This window comes from Lytechinus pictus, unplaced genomic scaffold (genome assembly GCF_037042905.1).
Source record: "Lytechinus pictus isolate F3 Inbred unplaced genomic scaffold, Lp3.0 scaffold_26, whole genome shotgun sequence".
NCBI lineage: Eukaryota > Metazoa > Echinodermata > Echinoidea > Temnopleuroida > Toxopneustidae > Lytechinus > Lytechinus pictus.
Window position 1 is genome coordinate 484,054 of NW_026974146.1, and position 16,110 is coordinate 500,163.

The 16,110-nt window shown below is 35.4% G+C and overlaps 1 protein-coding gene across 2 annotated transcripts; it reads right to left on the reverse strand.

The window, feature by feature from the left end:
- Window positions 1–1,227: 1,227 nt before the first annotated feature.
- LOC135158036 (uncharacterized) lies at window positions 1,228–12,925 on the reverse strand. Of its 2 annotated transcripts, none has more exons than XM_064115297.1 (5): window positions 12,563–12,925; window positions 8,095–8,150; window positions 6,899–7,185; window positions 5,028–5,088; window positions 1,228–4,159 (listed from the first exon to the last, which is right to left on the reverse strand). In XM_064115297.1, exons 2-5 carry the CDS (start codon window positions 8,124–8,126, stop codon window positions 3,799–3,801), a joined length of 741 nt encoding a protein of 246 aa, XP_063971367.1. In that variant the 5' UTR covers window positions 8,127–8,150; window positions 12,563–12,925; the 3' UTR covers window positions 1,228–3,798. The 2 variants fall into 2 exon arrangements, with proteins under 2 accessions (XP_063971367.1, XP_063971366.1); XM_064115296.1 differs by having other exon boundaries at window positions 1,234–4,159; window positions 5,013–5,088.
- Between the last annotated feature and the right edge of the window lie 3,185 nt (window positions 12,926–16,110).

The following is a 16,110-nucleotide window of genomic DNA, read 5'->3' on the forward strand; positions in this document are numbered from 1 at the left end:
TTGATGTGAAGGGAGGATGATGATGATATTGAAAATCAATGATATTTTTTTTGTATAAAATCACATGTTCTTGATAAAAATAGAAACAATTACAATAAGTCCAGGTTGTCTGTTCTATATAGACGAACAGTACACAGGGCAACATAAAATGAATATAAATAAACAAATTAGCAAGAGATAATATGCACATGGATTAAAACGAGTCAATTCGTAAAAAATATATTATTGCAACATTTTATTAATATTACTAAAATACATTAGGGAAATACGTTTTAAATGCTAAACGTTAGGAAAATGTTTTATAGCATTGAGAAAACCATACATTTTATATGATTTCAACATTTCCCTTAAACATTTTCATGTTTGACCAAACATTTTTTTGATATTTTGTCAATGTTTTTGTGTTCGCTCGGGTTACACGGAAAATGGAGTATATTGGTCAAGCAAGAAAAGTGGAAGGTGGTGACTTGACCTTTTGACGCTTGTATCATATACACACCAAATGATATAAGCCTCGGGTTAAGTTAAACTGGTGTTATCATGTTTATAAGGAAATGTTAACGAATGGAGGGACAGACGGATACCGAGCGTGATACCATATTAAATACGTCTCGTCTTATACGGGCGGGCGTAAAAAGACGATATATTATTACTTATAGTTATAGGGGGATGCTGTTGCTGGAATGATGGACGGAGAGAAAGGGAACAGAGTAACACTAACATGCAAAACAAATATTTAAGGAAGATACAAGGGGGGAGGGGACAGAATAAGATTTTTCAGAAAGTGCTGATGCTAGGCATTTAAAGCAGGGCCACTTGCGGGTATTCTTTTTCCGGGAAGGGGGGGGGGGGGTTCAAGATAGCCGATCGAAGAGAAAAGTGGGCGAAGTAGGAGGAAGAAGACGACGGCTAAGAGAAAGAAATGAGGGATAAAGAAGATAAGGATAAGAGAGAAGCAACAGATGATATGGTGGATGAACGAATGAACATGGTAAAGATAAAGGTAAAGAAAGAAGAACAGGAACAAAAAGAAGTGAAAGACATAAGAAGAATTGAATGAGGAGAATAAATATACAAATGATGATGATATTGTAAATTAATATCTTGGGTATAAAATCAACTGTTATTGATAGCGAAAAAATGAAAAATGATGGGAAGCGAATCATCTTTGAATAAAAGACGTAATAACCGATAAAATAAACACACAGAATTGATAAACAGAAAATTATGGAAAGCAAATCTACTCGTTCTTTGAATAAACAGACGAAACTGATTAAATTAAAACACAGAATTGATGAACAGGAAAATGGAAAGCAAATCTACTCATCCTCTGAACGTCATAATGATGGAAAGTGAATCTACTCGTTCTTGGAATGAACGATGTAACTGATAAAACAAAAATACAGAATTGTTGAACAAAAAAATGATGGACAGCGTTTCTTCTTTAGATAAAAGACGTAACTGATGAACAATGAAAACAAAACACAGAATTGATGGAACTAAAAAAATGATGGAAAGGGAATCAACTCGTTCTTGCCATGAACGATGTAACTGATAAAATATACAGAATTGAACAGAAAAATTATTGAAAGCGAATCTTCTTTGAATAAAAGACGTAAGTGATGAAATTATAATTAAAAAAAAGAATAATGATGAACAGAAATGATGAAAAACGAATCTACTCGTCCTTTGAATGAACGACGTAACTGATAAAATAAAAATACAGAATTAATGAACAGAAAATGATGGAAAGCGAATCTTTGAATAAAAGTCGTCAGTGATGGAAAAAAAACACAGAATATTGATGAACAGAAAATGATGGTTAGCAAATCTAGTAATATCTGTTCCATTCTTAATGGATTTCACATCTCATAGGTTGTGTTTTTTTTTTAATTTAAATGTTCTATAACTATGATTAATTCTAACTTGATTCTAAATCTCTATTTCATAAGTTTATAATAAAACTCAAATCTGAATTATACTCGTCCTTAGAATTAACGTCGTAAGTGATTGAATGAAAAAAGGGTCAATCAATGAACAGAAAAATGATGGAAAGGGATTCAACTCGTTCTTGCAATGAACGATGTAACTGATAAAATATACAGAATTGAACAAAAAAATGAATGAAAGCGAATCTTCTTTGAATAAAAGACGTAAGTGATGAACAAAAAACCAGAATAATGATGAACAGAAATGATGAAAAACGCATCTACTCGTCCTTTGAATGAACGACGTAATTAACTGATAAAACAAAAATACAGAATTAATGAACAGAAAATGATATAGAAAGCGAATCTTTGAATAAAAGTCGTCAGTGATGAAAAAAACACACACAGAATATTGATGAACCGAAAATGATGGTTAGAAAATCTAGTAATATCTGTTCCATTCTTAATGGATTTCATATCTCATAGGTTGTGTTTTTTATTTAAATGTTCTATAACTATGATTAATTCTAACTTGATTCTAAATCTCTATTTCATAACTTCATAATAAAACTCAAATCTGAATTATACTCGTCCTTTGAATTAACGTCGTAACTGATTAAATGAAAAAAGGGTCAATCAATGAACAGAAAAATGATGGTAAGCAAATCTACTCGTCCTTTGAATGAACGACGTAACTGATAAAATAAAAAAATTATGAACAGAAAAATGATGGAAAGCGAATCTTTGATTAAAAGACGTGAGGAAATTGAAAAAAAAAAAGAATTGATAAACAGAAAATGATGGTTAGCAAATCAACTCGTCCTTTAAATGAACGATGTATTACTGATAAAAAAAAAAACAATGAACAGAAAATGATGGAAAGCGAATCTTCTTCTTCGAATGATAGATAAAAAATGATGAAAATACTCGTTCTTTTGAATGAAATACGTACCTGATTAAAATTACAGAATTGAAGAACAAAAGATAAAAAATAAAAGATAAAAAAAGATTATCTACTTGATTTGACATATTTCACAAGTACAAACAAAATTATGAAAACAATATCAGAAAACTTATGAGAATATAAATAAGACAAGGCATAACAATTAATTCAAATTAAAGAAAATAGCGATTTGGAATTAAAGACAATTTAAAAGAGTGAAATATGAGGGAACCTGCATAAAAAGCAAGACTTGTCCTTTAAACGGAAGACGTCTTTGATAACATAAACACTGAAAAATAAACCATGGAGCTAGCTCCATAAATAAACAGTGGAAAGATAATCTACTCGTCCTTTAAGCCAAAGATGTAACTATAACTGGGTCACTCGGTCAGGAGCTGGGCACATGGATTTCTAGCGGGGACTCGTCTGATGCGCGCGCTTGAGGCAGTTTTTCAGCCGGCTGTCTATTGGGAATTTAGGATTTTCAACCCGCTGTCTATCGGGTTGAATATCTTGAAGTGCAAATGACGGGATGGTGAATTAAAAGAGAATTGGACTAAGTGGGTTTAGCCCGAATGTTGTTAGCCCATCTGATGATTAGACCACGTGATAATAGACCATCCGTCAGTAAACCGACGGGATTGCATCGGGATTGCGTCGTGTTTTGACCAAAAAGTGCCTAGAGTTGAGGCGCAAACTACATGGACAAATAGAGATCAAATCTGAAAAAAATCTCGTGTTTTACGTGAGCATTGGGCCTCTCTTCTGCCAGCTGCATGCGTGAAATTGACGCGTGAATTTCACGCGCGAAATCGGCTGGTGGTAATTTTTTGGTTCACGCCTGTCTCGCGGTAGATGCGTGACCCCTCGGAAGGGTGTCAACTTTATTCCGAGCAATACTGTATCTGAACAAGAATTTTTCTATAATTATTCCCAAGAAAAACAATGACAGGGTGGAGTGATTCCTTGCAGGAAGTTAAAATAAGTTTTTTTTTTTTTTTCATTCTCACCTGTCCCTAATAGATTTCCAGTAATCAGTTTCTGAGACAGACACACTAGACCACTCTTTTGTAAAGCCTCTGCAAGAAGAACCCTGATGTTTGTGTCTGGAAGCTGTTTATCCCTCCATCTTGTGAATACTGTCATCAAAGCATCAGTTGTATCTTGTGTGTCTTTCTTTATTTTATCAAGAGTCACAAACGAGATATTCAGGTTAACGCCAATCCTCTTGTAGTAAGTAGGTCCAATTTCCATTGACAACATCAAAAGTTCTTCCTCACTGACGGTACTGTAAAATGAATGATAAATATCAAGAGTTAATATTATTGTGAACCATTATTCAGCATCAAGTATGAATATATTATAATCACCTATTCCAAATACTGTCCAGTTTACTTCACTTGGAGGTAAAGTGTCAGGCAGCATTGTATTACATCATGACTCTTTAGCCATAATACAATTTGAAATTAATTTTTTTTTCTTCCTCTGGGTGGTGATACCATGGGTAGGGGGACGAGTCCCGGTCCCTCAATTTTCTCATTATTATTTATCAACTTTATGGAAGAAAACGTTTCATCCCCTCTAAAGTGACACAAAGTCTAACAAAATCCCTTCTAAAAATGTTTATAATAATCACATTAGTTTAACTACTGGCAATACATGTATCCATATAGCACCTGACCAAAGGTCAGAAAAACATTTTTCATGCATGACATGCATCGTTCATCACTATCTTCACAGTTTATCAAAACAAATGGGGAACGAAGAGGGACTACATGGCAGGATTACTAGACTAGAACAGGTGGAAGAGAATTTTTGGTACGGTGCTGCATAAACTGTTAACCAAAGTAGCAGCACATCTGAAAATTTATATTCTATAATACTTTATAGAGTGTGTCTTTGATTGTTTTAGTAATTGACCTTTTCCAGAGAAAACCACTGATTTTTTTATATCAAAAATACATACAACCCTAATTTCTTTATATTCAAGAGTATGATATCCGATGATCAATATAGGTTTATATTTTCTTAATCCATTATTTTCTAGCAGACTAAAGACAGAGAGATCTTTAAAGATACAAACGATCTTGTCACATCCCCAATAATTTGTAAACAAACTAAGTATTGATTTGTTTACATACTGTGGTGGTACTGACATGTCTGCTGCTCCTGTTGAAGTTGATGCTCTTGAAGTTGTTGCAGTTGTTTGTCTGACATCTTTAGCATTTAAAAGAAAGAAATACAAGACATAAAGATGGCAATATATCAAAAGGGACTGGGCCAGGATTTTATAATACACTTTCCAGATGAATATTGGACAAGCAAAAAACAAGAAAAAAAAGAAAAAAGGTCCTCACTTTCAAAATGGAAGAGAGGCACACCTTGGGTAAAAAATGCATAATTATTTACATTAAAATTTGGATTATGACATGTTATACATGACATAATTGGCTACCAGACCATGCCAGATGATGTGACTATGGAGAATACCCCTTTCTTACAAGAAAAATTATATTATCAATTGTGGATGTTGTGTTACAAACCTTTAAACTGTCATACACAGAAAGGGAGAGAATTGTGAATGACATCAAGCCACAAAAAAAATGTCAAGATCACATAACACCTCCTACAAGTGCCTCCTCCTCCTTCAAAGAGGAGAGTGGTAGAAGCCAGAGTGTGACAATGATGCAGTATGGTATAGGGAATGTGAGTTGGTTGGCAAATATGACCATAAACCAAGAATAAACTATCAGGATGACATATTATCAACTGCGAAGAGGACAGTTGTTATGAAATTAATCTTGTTTTTTGGTTGATGGTATTTACTCTTAAACATCATGCAAAAAATACTTTCGTTGTTGAGATAAATGTTGTATTTTTGCACTTGTCGTGTTACTCACGGTATGTAGGAGGGCACCATTTTCCATAGCAAAGGTTTGATTGATTTTTACTATATGTGTTACATAGGTACACTATTTATGTCCATTTTACTGGTACTCACAGTACTCCTGGACAGCTACTTGGGCACGAATCCAATCATTATTATTATTATTATTACTTATTATTTGTACTGCGCTTTTCCCATTAGGCCCAAAGCGCTTACAATGAATTAATTAAATGTAATATTTTAAAAATTACAAAGTACGAAAGAGATGAGTTTTTAATGACTTTTTGAAAATTGCTAATGTTGGAGACTGTCTAATTATTAGTGGCAGGTCGTTCCAGGATTTTGAAGCCGACACTGTAAAAGTTCTGTCACCAGCTAATGTACGAGTTAATGAATATGTGAGGCGAAGGTGATCACTGGCCGACCTAAGTGCTCTAGTTGGTGTATACAGATTCAAGCAGTTACTTAAATACTGTGGAGCCTGTTTATTCAGTGTTTTGTAGACAATCAAGAGTAATTTGAACGTAATTCTCTGTTTAAAAGGAAGCCAGTGAAGAGAATTAAAGAGTGGTTGGGAAGGATGATCTCGGGAAACCTGTAAAATTAATCGTGCTGCCCAATTTTGTAGTCGTTGAATACGAATTAATTGATTAGAGGGAATTGTAGAAAGGAGCCCATTGCAATAATCAATACGAGACAGAACCAATGAACGAACTGATAATGGTCAGAAACCCATGTCCAAAATTTGTAGTGTCACTCACACACTATTTTTTTTAATCATATCTACTAAACAAATTGTAAAATTCAAATCAAACTGGGAGTGGCCCATGCCAGTCCTACATTGTATATAATAAAGTAGTCATGATTGATTCATAACCTTTAAGTTTAAAGATATGAGCCCTTAACCCTCTCTGATTGCCGTGTCACACACGTTTGAAAATGACCAGTTGTAATAGTATTGGAAATCCTTATGAATGTCCTTCATTCAAGAAGGCATTTTATGCACATTTTGCAAGCAAACCAATTACCATACTGATCCCTGATAAGTAAATATTTTTCATTTTTAAAACTAAAGACATGAACAAATATAATTTACCAATGTGTATTCATGTTGTCTATTAGATATTATCATTATCTTACCTGTTGTTTTCTGGATTAGATTCCCAGCTAGAAGTTCTTTGGACAATCCCCCTAAGTCACTCTTTTCTAATCCTTCTGCAAGAAGAGCTCTGATGTCTTCATCTGGATGTTGTTCATCTCTCCACCGTGTGAACATTGTCATCAATGCATCTTTGTAATCCAATGAATGTTTGACAATGATATGATCAAGTTCAGCAGATGAGATTCCCAAATGTATCCCTAAATCTGAATAGTACCTCGGTGGGATGAGCTGGGCCAATCTCAAAAATTCTTCTTCGGTGACAGAGCTGAAAAAAAATATGTTGCAAGAGACGAATCAAGAGACGAATGACGGACAGACAACATGCAGACGCCATTCGGATCCCTTCATAGTTTTACCTTCACCTCTAGTCGATGAGACAAAAAAAAACAGCCCATTAAATCCACATCCCATGTTTGTCACCAGAGCAGTACATTCATGTAAATATAGTCAACAATAAAAACAATTACTGGCATTCACTACAACATAATAATAATAACGGTATATTTACCCAGGGTAGCCACTTCAGTTCTGAAAACTGTTCTCCCAGCGGCCACTTATTATTACCCGGCTGAGCTAGGCTACCTATTATTACCCGGCTGAGCTAGGCTACCTATTTAGGTGCACACAGCTTTTTGAGGAATTAATTCCTGCATGTACCCATTTACCTCACCTGGGTCGAGTGCTGAAGGACATTACGCCATGGCTGGGATTTGAACCCATGACCCTTTGTTTCAAAGTCTGAAGACTAATCCACTGGGCCATGATGCTCCAAGTAAGAGAAATAATGTATTTTTTAAGGCTATGATAATAAAACTGTACTTTCCTTTGTCAGAATATAGCATTTACAATGCTAGTACCACATGTAGACCTTGATGTTCATAAGGTTCCATGACGTTGTCTCTGGTGAAAATTGTTCAGGGTTTGGGATTCATAAGGAGTATATATTTTTTTTTCTTTCTCTTCAATTTGAATCTTTTTGGGTTTTGATTTGAAAGTAGGTCCAGAGTTCGGTCGGTCCCTGACCATGGTCCATCTGGTAAGTTAAACCGGGATCCATGCAGTTTGGAATTAATGTGTATTATTATAATATTACATTATAGTGTAAGAATATGGTGATGTGCCTTCTTCTTATGCTCCAGCTCTCTGTGTTCTTTTTACCTCAACTCATCCTTACCTTCTATCTTTCTTTTCCATTTCCATTCTCATTCAATAGGTCTACCCACACAAATTCTGGAAGAAATAAGAGGAGAGAGTATTAAAATACTTGTGCCGTTATGTATATTACACAAGACCGAGCAGTAGACCTACAGACACATTTTTGCTAACACGAATTACATACTAACTTAAAAATAATCAACACTACTGTAGATATTTCCTTTAATAAATCATTAAGAATTCAGAAGAATTTTTTGATGAGTAATTTAAATCGATTCAAGGTAGATGCCTTTTTTATTATTCTGTTCAGAGAATTCCAGAATTTGGGTCCTGTGAAAAATATAGTTTTGCTCGAAATTACTAAGTGATAGTCATTTGACTGTCTGGTATTATATGAATGCAAGGTATTATTTCTCATAAATTTCTTTTGTAGGACATTAGGTACACTATTTCTATCGAGCTGATAAATGAATTGGAATAACTGTAAACGGTTGAAATGAATGACTTTAAGAATACCTATCTGATGAAACAGAATCCATACATCTAAAGGGCACATTACATATTATCTTTAGTAATTTTTTCGGAAGTAGAAATAGTTTGTTGAGTCTCGTTTGAGAGGCATTTCCCCATGCAAGAATCTGATAATTAAGATAAGGTAAAATTAATGCACAATACAACATGGATATAGCGCCTGTGCTGGAAGAACCTTTTTAAGTTTCTTGATGACACCGATATTTCTTGCAACAGTTTTACAAACATTGTTGATATGAAAAAGATTTAAAATCAATTTGAATGTTTTGATCTGGATTTGTCATTAAAACTAATGAACTTTTAACTTAAAAATTCTTCATACATGCGGTAATACCTTGGTCACATTTGCTCTACGGCGGCCGTACGGCGAGTCGAAAACAGCCGTTTTAACAATTGTTGTACCAACTACATATAGGTGGTTTGAATTAAAGTTAATAAAACGGCTGTTTTCGACTCGCCGTACGGCCGCCTTAGAGCAAATGTGACCAAGGTATAAGCCAGCAACTTATTCAACACACTATTGCCTACATGTATGTTATTAGAAAATTAGAAGAAAAAAAATTCTTTCTAAGAACAACCAGAGCTTGGAATTTATTGGATCCTACTCTAAAGAACAAAATATCTGTAGAAAGTTTCAGAGCAGCACTCTGACCTACATGAAAGCAGCACGCTGGCGATTCGCAGTCTACAGCCCTACCGGTAACTTCAGAAAGTTCAGTAGTGAGAAAATACTATCAGCTGAGACCAGTAGAGGCGCTGATCAGAAAATTGGGATCGTCCCAGTTTAAAAGGGGCTGTCTCAGTTTTCAAAGATTTCTCAACACAAGAAATCTATGAAAGTTCATTCATCTGTCAAGTGCTGACATCAATTTTGTGCGCTAGTCAAAAAAACATATCAGGTTTCATAACAAGATTCTGAATCCCATAATTGCCATCTAGATCTATCTCCTCAGGGCCAGGGGGGTATTCAAAAGTGAAACAAGTGGAATGCCTCTGGCGGTCTCACCTGCATCACGCGATTCCATATAGCAGCAGTGCTGATTTTGAAAACTACTATAACTTGCACAAGATGTTCAGTGATACTTGGTTACTCTTATTTAAACGTTTTATGAACTAGACCAATACACTTACAGAGATATGATGGTAATTCAACAAATACCCCCAATGTGGCCAAAGCTCATTGACCTTACATGACTTTTGACCTTGATCATGTGACCTGAAACTCGCACAGCATGTTCAGTGAATACTTGATTACTCTTACGTCCAAGTTTTATGAACTAGACCAACACACTTTCAAAGTTATGATGGTAATTCAACAAATACCCCACTTTGGCCAAAGTTCATTGACCCTAAATGACCTTTGACCTTGATCATGTGACCTGAAACTTGCACAGGATGTTCAGTAATACTTGATTATTATTATGTCCAAGTTTCATGAATTAGATCCATAAACTTTCAAAGTTATGATGATAATTCAACAGATACCCCCAATTCGGCAAAAGTTCATTGACCTTACATGATCTGTGACCTTGATCATGTGACCTGAAACTCGCACAGGATGTTCAGTGATACTCTTATTTAAACGTTTTATGAACTAGACCAATACACTTACAGAGATATGATGGTAATTAAACAAATACCCCCAATGTAGCCAAAGCTCATTGACCTTACATGACCTTTGACCTTGATCATGTGACCTGAAACTCGCACATGTTCAGTGAATACTTGATAAAACCCCCATTCCACAGAGAACAAGACCACTGAAAGACCTTTGAAAAACCATGAATTTTGGTTGATCTTTCAGAGGTCTCTCAATGAACCTATAATGGTCTTTGAGGTCTTACACAAATCCTGACTGATCTTTCAGTGGTCTTCGTGGTCTTCATGGGCTCCAAAACTTTTTGAAACGGTTCAAAACAGTATTACAACGGTCTTACAACAAAATGGTCTTTCAGTGGTCTTTCAGCAGTCTTTCAGCGGTCTTTCAATGAACTTTCAAAGGTCTTCATAGTCTTTCAACGATCTTTCGGCAGTCTCTCAAGATTTTTGCGGAGATCACTGTAAGACTCGTGAGAGATCATTGAAAGATCATTCAAAGACCATTGAAAGACCAGGCAAAGTCCATGGAAAGAATTCTGAAAGATCAATTGTTTCATACAAGATCTCTGAAAGACCATTAAAAGATCTCTGTAGTCTAGTCTAAGACCAGTAAGACAAGAAATATCCATCAGTCTTTCAAAGTTCTTTGAGGGGTCTTTCTGAGCCATTCCACAGAGATGACAAATTTTAGTGATCTTGAAGACCGCTGTAAGACTTCACAAATTTTAAGTCTTTCAGAGGTCTTTCAACGGTCTCCGTTCTGTGGAATGGGGGCCTATTACTCTTATGTCCCAAGTTTCACGAGTCATATCCAAAAACTTTCAAAGTTATGATGGTAATTCAACAGATACCCCCATTATGGCCAAAGTTCATTGACCTTTGACTTTGGTCATGTGACCTAAAATGCGCACAGGATGTTCAGTGATACTTGATTACTCTTATGTCCAAGTTTTATGAACTAGACCAACACACTATCAAAGTTATGATGGTAATTCAACAAATACCCCTATTTGGCCAAAGTTCATTGACCCTAAATGATCTTTGACCTTGATCATGTGACCTGAAACTTGCACAGGATGTTCAGTAATACTTGATTATTATTATGTCCAAGTTTTATGAATCAGATCCATAAACTTTCAAAGTTATGATGGTAATTCAACAGATACCCCCCAATTCGGCCAAAGTTCATTGACCCTAAATGACCTTTGACCTTGGTTATGTGACGTGAAACTCATGCAAGATGTTCAGTGATACTTGCTTAACCTTATAGGCTTATAAGTTTCATGAACTAGGTCCATATATTTTCTAAGTTATGATGACATTTCAACAACTTAACCTTAGGTTAAGATTTTGATGTTGATTCCCCCAACATGGTGTAAGTTCATTGACCCTAAATGACCTTTGACCTTAATCATGTGACATGAAACTCAGGCAGGATGTTCAGTAATACTTGATTAACCTTATGGCCAAGTTTCATGAACTAGGTCAATATACTTTCTAAGTTATGCTGTCATTTCAAAAACTTAACCTCAGGTTAAGATTTGGTGTTGACGCCGCCGCCGTCGGAAAAGCGGCGCTGAAAGTCTCACTCTGTCATGCAGGTGAGACAAAAAAACTGTCCCCATTAGTAAACACAGACAATCTCAGTTTCTCAAGAAATGATTTGTCCTGGTTTATGAGGATCTGGATCCTTGTTTTCTGGAACAATTCCAATTTTTGGATCAGCACTTCTACCTGTTATGTTATTAACGTTACTCCTGAAAAAAATTGGTCTTGTGTGGCCGTAGACCAAAAGCTTCAGTCTCTGTTATGTTGGTTGTTCAGCTGAACTCCGTTGGCTTCACTCACCAAATACAGAGACCGAAGTTCTAGCGTGATCTGTACAGGGGACTCAATGGCCATATGTTAAATGTACTAAGTTCGGATGAAACAGGGAGGTGAAGTCGCGGGACAGCCGAGGTAAATCACTATTTTTGTTACTTTAAACTTGATTTTTCCCAGTTTTTTGGCAATTAATGCCAAGACAGGCAAGAGGGAATATTAATTTGCATTTCGGTCGCGTTAATTTTCAAAAGTTTGAATCATTAAAGACAAAAATTGAAGAGCCCCAACGGGGGGATTTTGCATTGTAAGTCCCCTAATGGTGGCTGCACGATAGCAAGCCGTCTGTGTACAAGGAGAAATTTGAAAAATTAAAAAATGTTTAAAAACTCCTCGAAACAGACGGCTGCCAGCTGTCTAGTGCATGCATGGCCGTTGACCCTCGGACTCATGGGAATTAAGACCCCCTAATCCTATGAAACAAAGGTTGACAATTACTAAATAGCAATGGAAATAGAATATCTCGATCATCTCACCTGCATGGCCTGCAGCTGTAGAATATTATCTGATCATTCTTCCCAGTCAGCATGCCATGCTGGTCGTCAATGCAATTCAATACAGCCTAAATAATTGGCCAACAACGTGATCTGATGTGAACACAAGTCCAATTCAGAACTCGATTAATCCAGACATGCCAGTAGATCTTGTTGTTTAACGACTGATTCTGAATACTTGATCAACATCCCAGCACTTTAATAGTGGATGTCTCCATGATGATGATAACAATGACCACCAATGAACTGTCAAAGTTCGGAATAGATGAGGAAGAAGAGTTTGTAGAGTACGCGGCCAATTACCAAAATGGCCGATGTTGACAGACACTTCCTGCAACGCGTCACGGGGAATCCCCGAGAAAAACTGTTTCCTAATCGACATACAGATGGCGCTATTTAAAATCTGTGGAAGATAAAATCCAATTTTTTTTTCCGGGCATGTTACTGTTGTTATTTAGCTAACTTTTTATCCGGGGGGGGGGGCACTTCCATTGACCAGTGGATACCATGCGTGAACATTGGGTTTGAAAAAGCACCCTAAACATATATTTTCCATGTTCTGAAAATGCACCCCTTAACAAGTATTGGCGTGTGAAACCCTACCCTTATAACAAGTATAAAAAAAACCTGGTACCATTGACAAGCATTCCTAGGGGGTGGTCCGGGCTTAAAATATTTAGAGGTCTATATATCTAAATAAATAGAGTGAAATTCACAAAGCAAAATGCTAAAACTTTCACCAAAATCGGATAACATATAACAAAATTATCGAATTTTAAATTTTGTCAATATTTTGTGAAAACAGTTATGTGCACATCGTCATGAATAAAAAAAATGCATAATATACCCTTTTCCAGTATTTTAGTTTTTTGATACCCTTATTACGTTATGTACGTAACGCGCCCAATCTATAAAATTCCCTTTTTAAAGTGTTTTTTTGGTCGCGCATGGTATCGACTCGTCCATTTTAAGTGCCCCCCCCCCCCTCTGGGCTTTTTATTGATGATTCCTATAACCATCTTGCTCATTACGAGGTGTACCACAGTTTAATACGAGTTAAGACAAGTAGAACTTAAAAAGGTTTGGGAGAGTAGCATTAAGAAAGAGAACAAGAAAGAAAGAAAAAGAGAAATGACAGAGGCTGGGAGATTGAGAGGATAAGAGAATGTGAAGAACCGTGGATTGCTGAGAGGTGGGGAAAGTGAGATGGCTTGAATGAATTAATAGGATGAAGAAACAGGAAGAAATACACAAAGTGTGAGAAGATGAGATAAAAGAGATGCTTCACAAAGAAAGGATACAGTAGAGTTGATAGATGAATGAAAAAATGAAAGAGAGAAAACTGAAAGAAAAAAACAAAGAAAAGATTGAGGAAGGAAAACCAAAAATAATGAAACGAAAATTAGTTGCATTCAATATCGTGAATTACTGTCAATTTGTGTATTATATAATGGGCAAATTAACACACAAGAATAGAGCATTTGGTCAAAAAATAAAATAAAAAACAAATTGATATCAAAAGAAAAGGGATCATAATCTATGCTTGGTATTAAAAGACTAGTCTATCATTAATTAATTACAACGTGTTGAAATGCAAATATTGATAAATCGGGGTGTTCGAGTTCAGGCATGAAGAAATTGTCATGTTGGTGTCATCTTTTTCCTCTTATGAAACGAAAATTATTCGTAAATACGAGATGCCCTGACGAACAACGAGCTGACGTAAGAAGCACTTTCGGAATATTGTATATTTTTGGTCATCTTCTTCCAATTTTATTAAAAAAGCGAAATTTCCGTTAAATGATTACGGGCACTCTGTAAAAAATCACTATTAGATCAACCGCTACTCAAGTTTATTTGACGTTTTTTTAGAGTCACACATTGATAGGTTGATTAGAACTAAGATTCTGAATGTCTAAAGGAACTTTCGTCAAATTCGCTTGTGATTGCACAATCCTGATTTCTCACATTTCACTTTTTTCAATTTGATATTGCTGACTGACCAAAGTGTATGAATATAATTGAAAATCTAACACTGATTCTAGAAATGGTAACTACTGAACTTCCTTTGCCCAAATTTGGAAGATATAAAATGACTTTGGAACTGCTTTTTGACTGGCGGAAGAATTAGGGCTATTTTACTGTTTCAGTTGATAAATTTGATCCCATCATAGTTGTCTTCTTAAATGTCGATTTATTTTTAAAATGAGCTGGCTACAATACCCTTCTCTGGTCAGTTAGGGAATGTCAGATATGATCCTATCTAATGGCAGTAAACACTCGACCCTCTAATTTCATGTTTATTTTTTATGAATTTTTCAAAAGTGCCATTTTAACACATTAAGTCTATGGGGAATGTTTTACGCGCGTGACGCCTATTAGGAAGGTCCACTTACATGACTTAGCTGAGATCTTGTGACCATTTTCTCCCAGAGCACACTTTTGGAAGATTGTAGAGTTGATTTTTTTATTTTGTTCAATTTTGCTATTTATTATGGATGGTAAAGTCTTAAAAAATATGTAAAATAATATTATATAAGTATTTTTGTATTTAAAAAAAATGTAAGACAAAAGCTAATAATGATTCTTGTAGTTAACATAGCAATGAAAATACATTGACTGATCTAGGAATAATCAATTTGTATTCTATTTGTTTTAGGACATAGTATGAATTTCATGAATTTTTTGATATTATCCAAAAATTCAAAATTTAGACATGTTAGATGAAGATCAGAATGGAAGTTTCAACGAAGCAAAATGACCCACAATATTGGCGAAATTAGAATAAGTAAAACATAAATAGTTCAGGGGTGGTATTCTGAGGTCATTTTATCTTTAAAATATTTTTTTGTGTTATCTGAGATAAAATTGATCTCAGAATACCACCCCTGGGGCCCGTTGCAGAAAGAGTTGCAATCAATCGCAACTCTAAAAAATCACGCGCAACTCTTTCTGCAACAGACCCATGTTCTTTCCCCTCTTTCATTTCTTTCTCTTCCTCCTTCCTAGTTATTTCTCCTCTCCCCTTCTCATTCTTTCTTCTTTTTCCCTTTTCTTCTCCTCTTGTCTGTCTGTCTCTGTCTCTCTCTCCCTCTCTTTTTTTTTTTTTTGGGGGGGGGCATCCATTACCATGGAAACCTTACCAGGGTACGATTTCATTTCATTTAGGTTTAATTTCCACAAATCCGTTATGTTACAAAACTTTGTTAACTTACATAACTAAGCTGAGCAACCATTACACACGTAGACTATATAAGTATAAATAGCAAGCATTCTTAATAAATACATATTAATACATGTTTAAGTATATAAAACGGAAAAGTGGAGGAAACCTTAGAAGCAGAATGCTTGTAGATTACTTTTTATATAACTACTTAATAATAATAATACACGTGACAACAATTTATCAATCAAATTACACCGACAAAAACAACAAAACACAGAAACGTGACAAAAAACAAAGAATTTCAGTGAGCACAGAGGTTCCCTATAGCCTGCAGGCACAGACCCTGATTGTATCTTTGATCAAC

Bases quoted from the DNA above. Each gene is read 5' to 3' on its own strand.
- LOC135158036 (XM_064115296.1), bottom strand. From the start codon at position 8,126: ATGAGAATGGAAATGGAAAAGAAAGATAGAAG. The intron at 7,186-8,094 runs GTAAGGATGAGT...ATTTTTTTTCAG, and splicing joins ATGGAAAAGAAAGATAGAAG to CTCTGTCACCGAAGAAGAAT. The intron at 4,160-5,012 runs GTATGTAAACAA...TTCATTTTACAG, and splicing joins GACATGTCAGTACCACCACA to TACCGTCAGTGAGGAAGAAC.